Below are 15,523 nucleotides of genomic sequence, written 5' to 3' on the forward strand. Positions count from 1 at the left end.
TTCATGCCATATTTCATTAAATTTTATGTATTTTAAAATTTATGAGAATGTTAATTTTGCCTGGCAGATACTACGAGTTCTTGGTGAAAATGCAATTGCCGTTCGAACAAAAGCCATGAAGTGTTTATCTGAGGTTGTTGCTGTAGACCCCAGTATTCTAGCAAGGGTAAGAGCAAAAATAATATTTCCTGCTTTTTTATTCAAATTTGAATATTGAAGATTATCTCTCTGCTACAAATGACATTTCTCTCTTCTTTAGCTTGACATGCAGCGAGGAGTTCATGGACGGTTAATGGATAACTCCACTAGTGTTCGAGAGGCAGCCGTGGAATTACTAGGTCGATTTGTCCTTTGTCGACCTCAGCTTGCTGAGCAGTATTATGATATGCTGATTGAAAGAATATTGGTATTTTCTTCTGTTTTATAGAATTTATGAATATAATTTGCCCTAAATGTTACTAAATTAATCTAAATATATATATATATATGACAATTACAATTTTATATTGCCTAATCTGAACCATATAGCACCATTCTAAAGAAGGTTATGCTTTCAAGAGGGAAGCTACTCAATATTATCAAGCCAATTGTTAGTGAAAATAAGATCCATTTTTCAATTACTGTTATACCAGTTTTTAATGAGTAATTGATAGTGATAATAATTATGTATGATAGTTACCTGATTCTGGAGAGTACTCTAGAGTAATTATCATTACAGAGTGATTTTGTGTGTGTGTGTGTGTGTCTGTCTGTCTGTCTGAAAATTATTTTCATGGCAGGCACACCACCCACTACAAGCATATTGATTTTTATAGAACTACACATTGATGCATTCACATAAAAAAAATTACGTATTGCTTCAGGGACATTTATTACCATTAGTATAATACAAGAGTAGTTAGTGCCAAAAGTTTTACTTGATTTAGCTTAGTAAACACTTTGTTGTCTGTATCATAATTAGCATTTTATATGCTGTTGAAGTACCAGACACTATTCTAAAAGCTTATCCTCTTATTCAAATTTGGTGAATTTGTTCTCTGGTCTTGAGTTCATTACTGAGTGTACATACATCCATGTTACATCATATTTTAAAAGTAAATACGGTAAGCTAAATGTCATGTTTATGATATGTGAAGGGTGAATATATGCAACATAATCTTCATTTAACAAATAGGGATTATAATGCTTACAAAAAAAATCTTTAACTTTGTTTTTTCAAATTTCACACACCTAAAACCTCTAAATTTTCCTAACATATGAAAATACATTTTTGTTCTTAGGATACTGGTATCAGTGTCAGGAAAAGGGTAATAAAGATTTTAAGAGACATCTGTATTGAACAACCAACATTTCCAAAAATTACAGAAATGTGTGTAAAAATGATTCGTAGAGTCAACGATGAAGAGGGCATTAAGGTAAGATGGAAATCTGATCTTGTGAAATATCTTTTTCATTAATGTTTAAAATAATTTAGATACTTATTTAATCTATTTTTTATTTTGTTTCTAGAGTTTATATTAATAAAATATGATCTTTCCCAACATATCCAACCATTACAGTTTTGTGTATTTAACTATAGAGACTATTCTATCCAGAGATATTGTGAGAATGAAATTATCTCGGTTTTTAAATAGTATGTTGGTTTTCAGTTACAGACTTACCTACAACCTGTAGGGCATTTTCTTAATTGAGCTTTCTTCCTCTCAGATGTCTTCAGCTGGTGTCTAGTTGTCATCAAACTGTTCTGTATAATTGATCCCTTGTCAGCCTGACAGGAAAACAGATTACTGTAAAGAATACTTCTCCTTTCTTGTTTGTCTTCACGATCACACATTAGTGAAACATTTTACAAACTTCAAAGGCCCAGCAGTTGGTGGTGGTGCTCGCCTTTAACCCCAATACTTGGGAGGCAGAGGCAGGTCTCTGTAAGTTCGAGGCCAGCCTAGTCTACAGAGCAAGTTCCACGACAGCCAAGGCTACACTGAGAAACCCTGTCTCGAAAAACAAAACAAGAACAAAAATAGTTCCACAGTCTTACAAATTCAAACATTTTAAAAATTCAGTCTCTAAAAAAACCAAAGTCTTTTAAAATAGAAAGTCTCTACTGTGGGCTTCTATTAACAAAAATAATAATAAGTTAAATAGTTTCTTATTTCAGGAGGCAAAAACCAGGGCACAGTACACTCAGATAAATTCAGGAACCAGACTCCAACAGTATAAATCACTTAATGTCCAGTATCTGGGATTCAATCACAATCTGGGCTCCTTCAAAGAGCCTGGGTCACTTCTCAGACTCTACACTGCAACCCAGCTTATCTTTTAGACTCAGGCTGGGTCCACTCCAGGGCTGCGGCTGTTCTTGGCCGTCATCCCATGGTACTGTTGTCTTCAAATGCGGGGTCTCATTCTGCAACTGGACTGTGCTTTCGCTCATATCCTCTTCATGGTGCCAAACGTCAATGTTTCTCCATGACCCCTTCAGTCCTGCGGCTTCCACTGCTACTCTGGCTACACCTTCACAAGTGGCCTCTCCTGGCCTCTCCCAGGGCCAAGCCTCAGCTGCTCTCCATGACCCCTTCATGGCTTCAAAACCAGTCCTTGGCTGCCTCTGAACACAACTTGTTGTGTGTGCTGACTCTGAGAAAAGACTTCCCACAAGATTTCACCTCAATGATTCTGATCTCTTCTTAATCACTGCCAATTTTTCAGCTCTAACTAACCAGCAGCAATTGTCCCAGGGAACCAAAGATTTTTCTTTAGTGGTTCTGCTATCTTGTTAATCACGGCTCATTCTTTGGCTCCAGCTAACCAGAATCTTAAATTAACTCAAAATAGCAAATAGCTCTGACAGTCATTAAGAGACTCACAAACTTCTGAAACTTCACAAAGCAGGTCTCATATTCTGCATTGCTCTCAGCAGTCTTCCAGGCTCCCACAGGACAGCCCGCCACGTTTGAGCACTCCATGGCTTTTCTTGCTCTAACTTCTAAAGCCCTTCCACAATCCTCCCCAAAATAATACAGTCTATGACAGCAGTGGCCCACTATTCTGTTAACTAGTTCCTGTCCCTAGTTAGGGTTACTATTGCTGTGATGAAACGCCATGAGCAAAACAACTTCATATCACTATTAGTCACTGGAAGAAGTCAGGATAGGAACTCAAAACAGGGTTGGAACTTGGAGGCAGGAGCTAATTTAATGCTGAGGCCGTAGGGAAGTGCTTGTTCCCTCTAGCTTATCTAGCCTACTTTTTTGTAGAACCCAGGACCACCAACTTCAGGGGTGACTGCACCCACAATGGACTGGACTCTCCCCAACTCATTCACTAATTAAGGAAATACCTTACAGCTGGATCTTACAGAGGCATTTTCTTAATTGAGGTTCCCTCCTCTCAGATGACTTTAGCTTGTGTCAAGTAGGCATAAAGCTATCCAGCACAAGTTTCTCCCTTTATAGCAATAATGTGCTTAACAGTACTTGTTCTACAAGCATGAGGACCTGAGTTCAAATTTCCACCACCCACACTGAAAGCTGGACATGGTCCCATGTGCCTTAACCCTAACAGTGGGCAGGTGGGGACAGGCAAATTCTAAGGGCTTGCTGGATAGCAAGCCTAACCAAAACAGCAAGCTTTCCACTTCAGTGGGAGTTTGCATCTCCAGACAACTAGGTGGAAAAATGATAGCGGTAAACACCCTTATGTCCTGCTATGGTCTATTTTATGTGTACTCATGGGCATAAACACCCACATATGTATATGCATACAACGATAGATAGATAGATAGATAGATAGATAGATAGATAGATAGATAGATAGATAGATAGATAGATAGATAGATAGATGAGAGAGAAAGAGATAGATGCATGAATAAATAAAAGTGATGTTAGTCTGATCAAAGCCTCTCAGGAGATAGAGAGAGAGATGACTTGGCAGTATACTTGCTGCTCTTGCAGAGACCCCAGGTTCAATTTCCAGCATCCATACCAGGTAGCTCACAGCCAACTGTATTCCAGTTCCAAAAGACCCAGCTGGCTCTGGCTTCTGCAGACACTTGCACACAGATGATATACAGCTCTGTAGGCACACATTTATAAATACATGTTTAAAGTTATTTTGTAGTATTTTATGCAGAAGCTGTAGGTTAAACAGAGTATTGCCCATCATTACCTGTTTGAAAAAAGTGTATAATTTGGGAAATCAATTGGTCATTTTAATCATGAAGAAATTTTATAAATTTCTTTAATTTTATAAATTTATAAAGGGAAAATTTTATAAATCCCTGAAAATTTATTTTTTAGCTAGCTGTAATGGGAATTTACAATTAAAAGTTTGCCATTTTTTTTGTTGTTAGTAATTGACTAGATTTCTTTTTCTTCTAGAAATTAGTAAATGAAACATTCCAAAAACTCTGGTTTACTCCAACTCCACATAATGACAAAGAAGCAATGACAAGGAAGATCTTAAACATCACTGATGTGGTAAGAACGATGGGCATGTGTGTGGTTACTAGGATTGCAAAGCTGGTTGAAGTCACTGCAGAGATGAAATACCTACCTGTGCCTGGTGTTAGTGCTGCCTCCTTTGTGTCCTTAGAGCTTCTCCTGGGATTTAATTAAGAGGAAACTGATGTCTGCATATGGCTCAATTTCTTCATACTCATTTGTATAAGCATTGATGTTGAAGTTTTCTGTTTCTTCCATAATTGAAAAAGGAAGAGAGAAAGCGGAGGAGAGCTGTGTACTGCTGGGCTAGCAGCTTGCAGATAGCATTCAGAGTTTAGGTTTTATTACATAAATGATTGTAGTTTGCTGATGTGTGTTAAGTAATTATATACTCAGTTTCACGAGCATCTCCATTTTCTATTGTCCAGAGGACTAAGGAACAAATTTTTTTTTTATTTTTTGAAATCTCACAGACTTTTCTGATAAAGCATGGCATAAACTATATTTTTATGATTTGATACCATATTAGTCTTTTTAATATTAAACTAATGTTTTTGATGTTTAAGTTACTGAATAAAAGTTTTACTTTAAATATAACCTTTCAAATTTAAAAAGTAGACATACCCTTCATGTTACAGCATAACTAAAATGTCTGTTTTAAAATGAATGCCTTTTTTTGTTTTATGAGCTACAATTTCAACATTTTCCCCTTCCGTTTTCTTGCTCCAAACCCTCTCCTATCCTCCTTCTTGCTGCCTTTCAAATCCATGGCCTCTTTTTTCATTGTTATAACTTTCTCAGCCCTTTTAATGTTGTTATAAATGCCTTATTTTAATAATTTAATTTCCTTTCACCGTAGGTTGCAGCATGTAGAGATACTGGATATGATTGGTTTGAGCAACTCCTTCAAAATGTGAGTGTATATTTGATGGCATGAAATTTAATAAAGACCTTTATCGTTTAAAAAATAAACTTTTTAGGCCTCGAAAAATGGCTTGGTAAGAGCTACAGAGGTCAATTCCCAGCAACCACATGGTGCCTCACAGCCATCTGTAGTGGGATCTGATGCCTCTTCTGGCATTCAGGTGTACATGCAGTTAGAGTACCATATACATAAAATAAATAGATCTTAAAAAATAAATAAAAAAAACTTTTCAGATCTTTCTTAATTATTTGTGTTTTAGTAGAAGAAAGGTGCTTCAGTATTTTAAGCTATATGTTTTAATTCCTTTATTGAATTCAATAATTTTTTTATTGAATCAGTTATCTAGTTGACTGCTAAAAAATGTTTTCTGAATTACTAATAACTAGCTCCACTTTCAGATAACTTGTTTCTTATCCCTTTATTGTAGAGCAGTGGGTCTCAACCTTCCTAATGCTGCAACCCTTTAATACAGTTCCTCATAATGTGGTGATCCCCTCTAAAATTATTTTATTACTGGTTTATAACTTTAATTTTGGTGTTGTGTGCCATAATGTGTAAATATCTATTATGTGTAATATATTATGAAGCACTTGTGACAGAGGTCATTTGATCCCAAAGAGGTTATGACCCACAGGTTGACAATCACTGATCTAGGGACTACTCATGAGATCTAAATAAAAAATAAATTGTGTCTATAAACACTTGCACTCATTGAGAATATATTACTTTCTACTCTAGAAATCTAAAATCTGAAGTACTCCACATTTGACGTATCTGAGTACTGAGATGACTTCTGCAAATTGAAAATTCCACACCTGAGCTCATGTGACAGCCAGACTCACACATACTAAAATTATCTTCAAGCGATTTATATAAGAAATATATGAAACTTAAATGAGTTTCATATTTAGACCTCTGTCCTTTGCCCAAGCATCTCCCTTGTGTTGTATGTTAATGCCCTAAAGTCTAGAAGATTTTAGGTTTCAAGCATTTCACATAAGCATTTTGTCCTATGCAATCATTTTGGAAAAGATTATTTTGAGTGTGTACACCATTAAAATTTGACTTAATCTACACACAGAAGAACAACTAAGTGGCTTATATACAAAGAAGACTGCTAAATAGCAGTGAAATATAAAATTAACTCTCTGGAACAGCCTGAATTAAAGTTATGTCATAATTTTTGAGTAAAAATGCAAGACCCAAAACACTAATCAAATTACATTTGTAGAAGTTGAAAATTTAAATAAAAAAAAAAAAGAAAAGGAAAAGGTACCAGGACAAGTGCAGTGGTGCAAGTCTTTAATCCCAGCACTTAGGAGGCCGAAGCAGGCAGATCTTTGTGAGATCAAGGCCAGCCTGGTGTGCAGAGTGAGTTTCAGAACAGAGATCTTGTGTCAAAAAAAGATAACAAATACAAGAACAAAAAAAAAAAAAACTGCCATCTTAGGCATTTCTTTATGCATTAGGGTAATCAAATTTCTCGAGTTATTTCATAGGATAAGAAAGAAGATACTTTGGTAGTTACAAATTACTAGACGTGTTTCTGAATTGGGTTCATACCAGAGTATTATTTATGATTAATATATTAAATCATATACCAGTCAGCAGTGATAGTGTCATAAACCAAGATTTATAATAAATTATATTGCTTGCTCTTGATGTCTTACAAAAAAGGAACATGAGATAGTTTTGGGTGACTGCATTGCTTTATGTAAACCAAGCTAGAATAAGATATTGGTAAGATATTGGTAACTACACTTAAGAAATTGAATTATAGAGTTGATCAAGGAAAATTTGCAGTTTATAAATTGAAAATGGGCAAATTGAACTGTCTCTTTTATCTTTTAACTGAAACAATGATGCTGTGGACTTTGTATTATTCTGGTTGCTGTCGCTCATCTTTAACTATCCAGATGATTTTTATTAATGTTTGAGAGAAAAACAAGAGGATAGATGCAGAAGGATCTCTGAGTTCAAGGCAGGGCTACATAGACAGACCCTGTCCCTGGGGTGAAAACCAAAAGGAAGGAAAAAAACCATGTCTTAAGTTAGGGTGCATGGAAGCCTACAGGTTCAGCAGTGAGGCTTAACAAGTAACTGCACAGCAAGGAGAAGAGGGATAGCTTCTAAAAAGATTGAGAAAGATCAGAATGTCCAGAAAAGTCCAGGATGCTCAGACTTGGTCCAGTTTTTTACAAGAGAGCGAGAGAGAGAGAAGCAGGGAACCTAGTAGTGTAATGCTGTTTGTAAATACTTGCCTACCCATGCATCTTGTAGTAAAAATTTTAAATCGTGCATTTTTACAGTTTGAATATTGCATTTTTTTTTGTTTTACTTCACTTTTGTTCCTCTCATGTGAGCCACTCATGACTTGTTGCAACTCTGTCAGACACAAGAAAAGAGAACGTTTATGCTATTGCAGAAAATTATGTCTGATAGCTCTGGAAAACTCTCCACAGAAGGGAAGTGCAACTTTCTTTTAATATCCCTAGAAATATTCACCTAATTATTATTGGCAAAACAGATACACCTTAAGTCATTTTTTCCGTGATTTTAAGATTTAAAATTTTCCATGATTTCAGATTGGGTTAGTTTTACTTTGTTACTACAGGGAGGCTTATCTCCATCCTCTTTATTCTTCATCGTATTTTTAAGCACATCCTATTAATGCTTTGGCAAAAATGAAGCAGAAAAAATCTGCCAAAGAATATGCCATTATGTTTTGTAGTTGCAAGGCTTAAGGTATAATTCAGATACAGTTGTTGATTATTTAAAATAATTTGCTAATATCAGACAGTGTTTCTGTGGTCTTGACTGGCTTGAGAGAGAAAAGCCACTTTCCCTGCATCTATCCAGTGTCAGACACTGCACACAGCAGTCCAAATACTTCTACTAAAATCATTGACTTTGCAGATTGCTGGTTTTAAATATGTCATGTATATTTCCTTTGTCTTTTAATGTTAACTAAAAAGATGCTTATTGATATTTAATGCATGTACATTATCATTATTGCCTCATAAATAATTTTACTGGAATTTTTATATGTATACATATAGTTGTTGAAGTCTGAAGAGGATTCCTCATATAAACCTGTGAAGAAAGCTTGTACTCAACTTGTTGATAACCTAGTTGAGCATATTCTTAAATATGAGGAGTCTCTAGCTGGTAAGATATTTTATATATTAATCCTTAAGTTAATTTATGAGATTTTTAAGTACTTGGTCTCTTTTCTCAGTTTTACCTCTGGATTTGCCTGCTTAGTAACTAGTGTGTCATTTTTAAGGGTAATTTGAGTTCATGTAAATTTCTGTTTGGTTATTTATTTTAGATTATATTGTAAGATTGCCTAGATCAGACAGTATAATAAATTCATAAATATTATCTGTTTTACATTATCTCTATATGTACTTTTAGATGTCATATTGAATAAGAATAAAGTCCACAGCCTAATATGTTTTTTAGTGGCATCACAAAATTATTTGGTATTATTTAAATTATAGAAAATTTTCAAAGAAAATGTAGTAACCATTAAAATATTCTTAGAATATTGTACCATCTTTCTAACATTGTTCCTCATTGTTTATAAAATTCTCTTAATAATTAATGTTTAATTCGTTAAATTTCTCAATCTTAATTTTTAATCTGTTGAAATTTAATATAAATTAAATGCTTAATATTTTATGTCAGTCACAAATATCAAAAATTGCACCAAAAAGACAAATTATGTTTGGTACCTATTGCTTAAAAACACAAACTACTAATATAACTTCCCATTTCCTGATATACATAATGAAGAGAAGCAGTAGACATCAGTTACTCAACTGAAGGGCCAACTTCCTCTCATGGACATGTCACTTCTGGCCCCTAAAGGAATTGTAGATAGCCTTTCTTTTCTTACACAGGACTTACTAGTTTTGGGAGGTTTGTTTTGGTTTTTTTGTTTTTCTTTAAATTTTCTCGTTTTTCATGTGTACCTTTTTGCCTTTTCTATTTTTCTCATCCTAGACTTCATTGGTGATATTAATATCCATTAATGTTTAACATTGCTAATCATCTCTTAAAAATGTATTTTTTAAGGACCGAAGTATCTCTAACTGGCCTCATTTGCACAGTCTTCTGTGTAACTGACTGTACAGAGTGCTGATTGTTGCTCAGCAGCTCCACAGGCCTCTACGGTCTCATGTAGCTGACTATTTGTCTTCTCTGTATTCACTCCGTCCATAGATGTAGCCAGCATTTTCCCAAGACTCCCTGAATTTTCCAACTTCCTTCTCCTTTTAAACTTCAGTCATGTCCCCTACAGTGAAACTTGCCTTTCTTAGTAAGGCCTCTGTCCTTTTTCTTCATTGTGTAATTTTGTGCCCAAAAATGGAATACAGGTAATCAAATATCATGAGAAATACTAATGCATTTTATTAAGAACCATACTGAATCTGTTATGTTCAGTAAATTCAATAATATTCTAGTTTTCACTACTTTGCCTTAATCTGGTGTCTTATTTCTCTGTTTTGTTTTGTTTTTTTTTTTTTTTTTTTTTTTTAGACTCAGACAATAAAGGTGTGAATTCTGGAAGATTGGTAGCTTGTATAACCACTTTGTTCTTATTCAGCAAAATAAGACCCCAACTCATGGTGAAGCATGCTATGACTATGCAGCCGTACCTCACCACTAAATGCAGTGTAAGTACAAGTACTGTGTTTTGGTTGGTTAGTTGGTTGGTTTTTTTTAAAATAGACCAGGCTGGCCTCAAACTCACAGAAATCTGCCTGTCTCTGCCTCCCGAGTACTGGGATTTAATGCATGCGCCACCACTACTGGCTTGGTGTTTTTCAAGACAGGATTTTTCTGTGTAACAGTCTAGGTTGTCCTGGGACTCCCTCAGTAGAAATCTGCCTGCCTCTGCCTTCCAAGTGCTGACATTAAAGGTATGTGCCACCACACCCAGCTTATGCTGTCTTATTCTTTCTTGCATACAGAATTTACATGTGCTAGCCACATTCTCACTGACTTCAGATTTGCATTCTACTGCTTGTTATCTAAACATATCAACAATTCAAATGCAGGCTCTATTTCGGCTCTTTTTTCTTTTAAAGATTTATTGATTATTTATACTGTATTCTGCCTGCATGTATGCCTGCACACCAGAAGAGGGCACCAGATCTCATTACAGATGGTTGCAAGCCACCACTTGGTTGCTGGGACTTGAACTCAGAACCTCTGGAAGAGCTGACAGTGCTCTTAACCTCTGAGCCATCTCTCTAGACCTCTCTATTAGATCTTAAGCTAACCCCTTTGTAACTGTTTAATAAAAGTTGTAGCTCTTGTTAGGACCTCAAAAGTGAATAAAGCAGAAATTATAACTTGAAGAAACTTACTATATTTTGGATTTTTTTACTTTTTGGTTTTTTGAGACAGGGTTTCTCTATAGCTTTGGAGCCTGTTCTGGAACTCACTCTGTAGACCAGGCTGGCCTCAAACTCACAGAGATTTGCTTGTCTCTGCCTTCTGAGTGCTGGGATTAAAGATGTGTGCCACCACCACCCAGCCATATTTTGGATTCTTAATTTGCAATTCATTTGCCATAATAAATTTTATTACTTTTATTATAAAGCAATATATTGAATATGGATAGTAGAGACATTGATATACTAATGTGCTATGTTCTCCTAAAATAAAATGAAAATTCACAAAATATTGCTTAAATAAAAAGAATAGTGTAAATCAAATGAGATTGTTTAAATGTGATGTATAGCAAAATAGTAAATTGTGATTTTGTACATATGCTAAATTTTAAAATGTTTTAGAAACCACTCTTAATTTTTTATATACTGTGTTCTAAAGAGCTAACTTTAATAGTTTCCTCTACTGGATTGGTTTTTTTCTTTTGTTATTAGGTGTTAAACAATTTCCACTTAATTTGTAAGTTCCATGAAAACCTCAGGACTTCCTGAGAAATTTTTAAGGATCAAGGAAAGTAATAGAGAATAAGAAATATTAGTATATATGTATGTATGTACACACATACATACATATACTATTATATATAAATATATACTATTATATGTTTTATATATACCTATATATTATTTCCAAGACACTTATTCCATCTGCCTATAGTAGATTCAGAAATAACTTAGCTTCATATATAATCTGTAGCTAATAGTTAACTCGTGTCTGTGTAACACTGTGATTAGACACTTGAAGAACTTTACATGCATTTTCTCATTTAATTTTAAAATTAAGGAAACTAAAGCATAGAAAATATAAGTATCTTAATCCTTGTCACATAGCTCCTCAGTGCCAAGCATTTAATTCAGTGCCAAATTCTTTTTCTATAGTTGGGATTCTTGTATAAACCACACTCTTCTGACATATACTTTGAAACAGTGTTCCATTCATTTTCTTGGTCAGATTCTCAGGAATGGGTTCCCTAAGGCATTGAGAAAAATTTGGGTGTTTCTGTTTGCTTCTTCATGTTTTTTTGTTTTTTTTTTGGTTTTTCGAGACAGGGTTTCTCTGCAGTTTTGGAGCCTGTCCTGGAACTAGCTCTTGTAGACCAGGCTGGTCTCGAACTCCCAGAGATCCGCCTGCCTCTGCCTCCCGAGTGCTGGGATTAAAGGCGTGCGCCACCACCGCCCGGCTCTTCATGAATTTTTGTGTTATTCTTTATTTAGTTTTTAGAGATATGATCTTTAGCTCTTTTGAAAAACAGTGCATAACTATTGGAATCATTTTTGTACCTTTTGCTAATCTAACAGGCATAAAGGAATAATTTCTCGTTGTTTCACTTCTAAGAAAATTAAGCATTTTTCATATTGACCAGTTCTGTAAATTGACTGTTTATGTAGTTTTCCTATTTTCTGTGAATTGTGTGCCTTCTTTCAAAGTTTGAAATTTTAAATTATTCTTTAAATAATTTAAACATACTATATATGCACCAGGCATAGTGGTATACTCCTTTAATCCCAGCACTCTCGAGGCAGAGGTAGGAAGATGTTTAAATTCAAGGCTAGCCTATAGAAAGTTTCAGGACTCTATGGAGAGACCTTGTCTCCAAAAAAAAATGTTCACATATGTTACTTTGAAATTTTGCTTGGCTAGATTAAAGGCATACATAGAAAACCTTCTTTCCCTTTACAGCCCCTCCCTCCAGACTAGTAATGTTGCTTTTAGAGAGAGAATTAGCTGATTAGAGGACAAGTGGGAAAAAGTGTGTTATGGGGCTGCAGTGGTTAGGAGCATTTTCCAAGTTCAGTTCCCAGCACCAACGTGGTGGTTCACAATTGGTGACTCCAATTCCAGGGTATCACGTGTCCCCTTATGACCTCCACAGGCACATCATACACATGGTACATACATATAAGCAAAATTCTGATACATATAAATAAATAACAAAAGTTTTTATGTGCTTATTTTTTAATCAAGATATCTGTAAGTATAAAATTAAAGAGCCTTCTAACTAGTTCTGAGGTAATAAATAGTTATTAAATAAAATATATTTACCCCAGCATTTCTCAACTCCAGCACTATTGACAGAGCTGGATGATCCACTGTTGGTAAGAGCTTTTATTGTATTATGGAATGTTCGACAGTATCTTTTGGTCTCTGTCCAATAAATGTCACCTCCACTGTGACAACTAGAAATCCTTCTGACACTGCGAAGTAATTGTGGGTGGAGAAAGGAGAGCAATCACCTACATTTGAGAACTATTAGGTTAATAACCTTCATCAAGAAGGTATATTCAAAGTTGCCAGACTTTGTAAAATATTCCCCTAATATTTAAATATTTTGTTTATAATTGACTTATATTTTGTTTTAGCGAGGGAAATGTGGGGCTGAAGAGATAGTTCAGCAATTAAGAACACTGGCTATAAGCAACATGGTGCACATGCATGCATTCAGGCAAACAATCATAATCATAAACTAAAAATAAATGAAGCCCCCAAATTATTTTAAGTATAACAGCCTTAACATTATTAAGTGCCCCAAAGTCACATGGTAAATTAGCATTAGAGCTAGAATGCAGACTCTTGATAATCTCTCAGATACTGCTCATTTCATACTTGGGGTAGAGAGCTCCTTTTTAATGTTTTAAATGTAACTTTACACACATAATGCTCTATGCTTATACTCCAGACTTAAACCTGTATTTTTTTTAAGTTTTAGATATTAATAAGGCATTCATTTTATTCTCGTAGACGCAAAATGATTTCATGGTTATCTGCAATGTTGCAAAAATCCTTGAGTTAGTTGTACCATTAATGGAACACCCAAGTGAGACTTTCCTTGCTACTATTGAAGAAGACCTAATGAAGCTGATTATCAAATATGGCATGACTGTGAGTAGTTTACCATGTCTATGTAGTGTGTACAGCAGATTGCTATATAATATGTCAGAGATAAGTCCCAAGATCTTTTTTCATATTTTAAGATAAATATGTTAGAAAGAAAAAAAGATCATATATTTCAACTGTGTTTTAGTTTTTACTTAAAGAGTAACATTCTCTCTATCTTTTAGGTAGTACAGCATTGTGTGAGCTGTCTTGGGGCTGTTGTAAATAAAGTGACACAGAATTTTAAGTTTGTGTGGGCCTGTTTCAATAGATACTACGGTAAGTTCAGTGCTGGGCTTTCAAATTGTTTGCTAAGTTCTGCAAATGTTTCTACATCAAAAAAAATCTGATCAAGGAGAGCTGTGAAGATATAAGTGTGATCTTGGGGGTCCACACTTAGAAGTTCTCTATGGTCTTTTGGATTCTTATTAGTTCAAGTTTCTCTCTTTAAAGTGATAAGCTTTCTGGCCACCATATAAAGTAAAATTTTAATATTCTTACATTGTTTTAGCTCTAAAGGATACACACACATTTTTGGTGTATTTAATACTTAAAACCATTAGTAAAGGTTAACTGTATTTTATTAGTAATTGCTTTTGCATAGTTCAAAGATGAAGCGATGACTCTAAGTAACTGTGATTTATCTTTACTAGGTGCCATTTCAAAATTAAAAAGTCAGCACCAAGAAGACCCAAATAACACTTCCCTTTTAACAAATAAGCCAGCGCTTCTTAGGTCCCTCTTCACCGTTGGAGCACTCTGTCGGCATTTTGACTTTGATCTGGAAGATTTTAAAGGCAACAGTAAGGTAAAGATCACAGTATTACCTAGTGTGCTGTGAAACAGTGCTGTGGCCCTGGGCTAAGAATCAGTATAATGACCGCAGAAGAAGGCATCTTTAGAGTAATGGAATGAGACTTTTGGAAGGAGTGCTAGTACAAGCATCGCTAGACTTCCTGCAATCTATGAGTAGTTTCGTAATGGTCTGTGACAGATTTAAAGTTTCCACAACCAATTATATCAATTCGTTAACAGAGACACACTGTTTAGAACAGGTTGTGGCACATACTTGTCACAGACTGTCGCCATTATTCTAAAATAAATGGAGACACTAGAAAGGTGACTCAGAAGCTAAGAGCACTGTCTGCTTTCCAGAGGACCTGGGTTTGGTTCCCAACATCCACACGGCAGCTCACAATCTTATGTGACTCCAGTTCCTGGAGATCTGATACCCACTTCTGGCCTCTGCAGGCAGGGACTCACACATGATGCACAATCATACATGGAGACAGAACGCCTATGCATATAAAAGTGTAAATACATCTAAATAATTAAAATAAATGCAATTGATTTTTTTTTTCCTCCAATGTTGTAAATCAAACCTAGTGCCTTGTATTTGCCAGGCCAATGCTCTGCAATTGACCAACATCCACTGCAAAGTTCACATGAAAATTCTCATTGTTTGCTTTTAGGCATTTTCCTCCTCTATAGTTGGGAATTGAGGGCAGGTGAGATGGTTTAGCAGGCTGAGGAACTTGCATTTACTTGAGGTCCATCCCTAGATCCTACAAGGTGACAGAAAAGAACCAAGTCCTTATAATTAATTCTTTTGGGTTCCACACCTCCACACAAGCACTATGGGGCCTGCACATTCATTCATTCTATCTGTCTGTCTGTCCATCTGTCTGTCCATCTCTATCTTTCTGTCTATCTATCTCTTTCTATCATCTGTCTATTTCCCTTTCTCCCTTCCCTCCTCTTTGTTACACATACTTGAAAACTTGCTCTGACATTGAGTGTTCTTGAATACCTTTACTAT

General features: G+C 35.3%; 1 protein-coding gene across 2 annotated transcripts in view; it reads left to right on the forward strand.

The window, feature by feature from the left end:
* Nipbl (NIPBL cohesin loading factor) overlaps positions 1-15,523 on the forward strand; it is a 155,818-nt gene that overhangs the window by 122,564 nt on the left and 17,731 nt on the right. For both annotated transcript variants that reach the window (XM_057789441.1, XM_057789442.1), the window contains exons 28-37: positions 68-166; positions 260-406; positions 1,281-1,415; positions 4,380-4,478; positions 5,302-5,355; positions 8,427-8,535; positions 9,913-10,049; positions 13,570-13,710; positions 13,890-13,983; positions 14,358-14,512. In XM_057789441.1, the coding sequence (XP_057645424.1) occupies positions 68-166; positions 260-406; positions 1,281-1,415; positions 4,380-4,478; positions 5,302-5,355; positions 8,427-8,535; positions 9,913-10,049; positions 13,570-13,710; positions 13,890-13,983; positions 14,358-14,512 (1,170 nt within the window). The remainder of the gene's footprint in view (positions 1-67; positions 167-259; positions 407-1,280; positions 1,416-4,379; positions 4,479-5,301; positions 5,356-8,426; positions 8,536-9,912; positions 10,050-13,569; positions 13,711-13,889; positions 13,984-14,357; positions 14,513-15,523) is intronic.

This window comes from Chionomys nivalis, chromosome 15 (genome assembly GCF_950005125.1).
Source record: "Chionomys nivalis chromosome 15, mChiNiv1.1, whole genome shotgun sequence".
NCBI classification, from domain to species: domain Eukaryota; kingdom Metazoa; phylum Chordata; class Mammalia; order Rodentia; family Cricetidae; genus Chionomys; species Chionomys nivalis.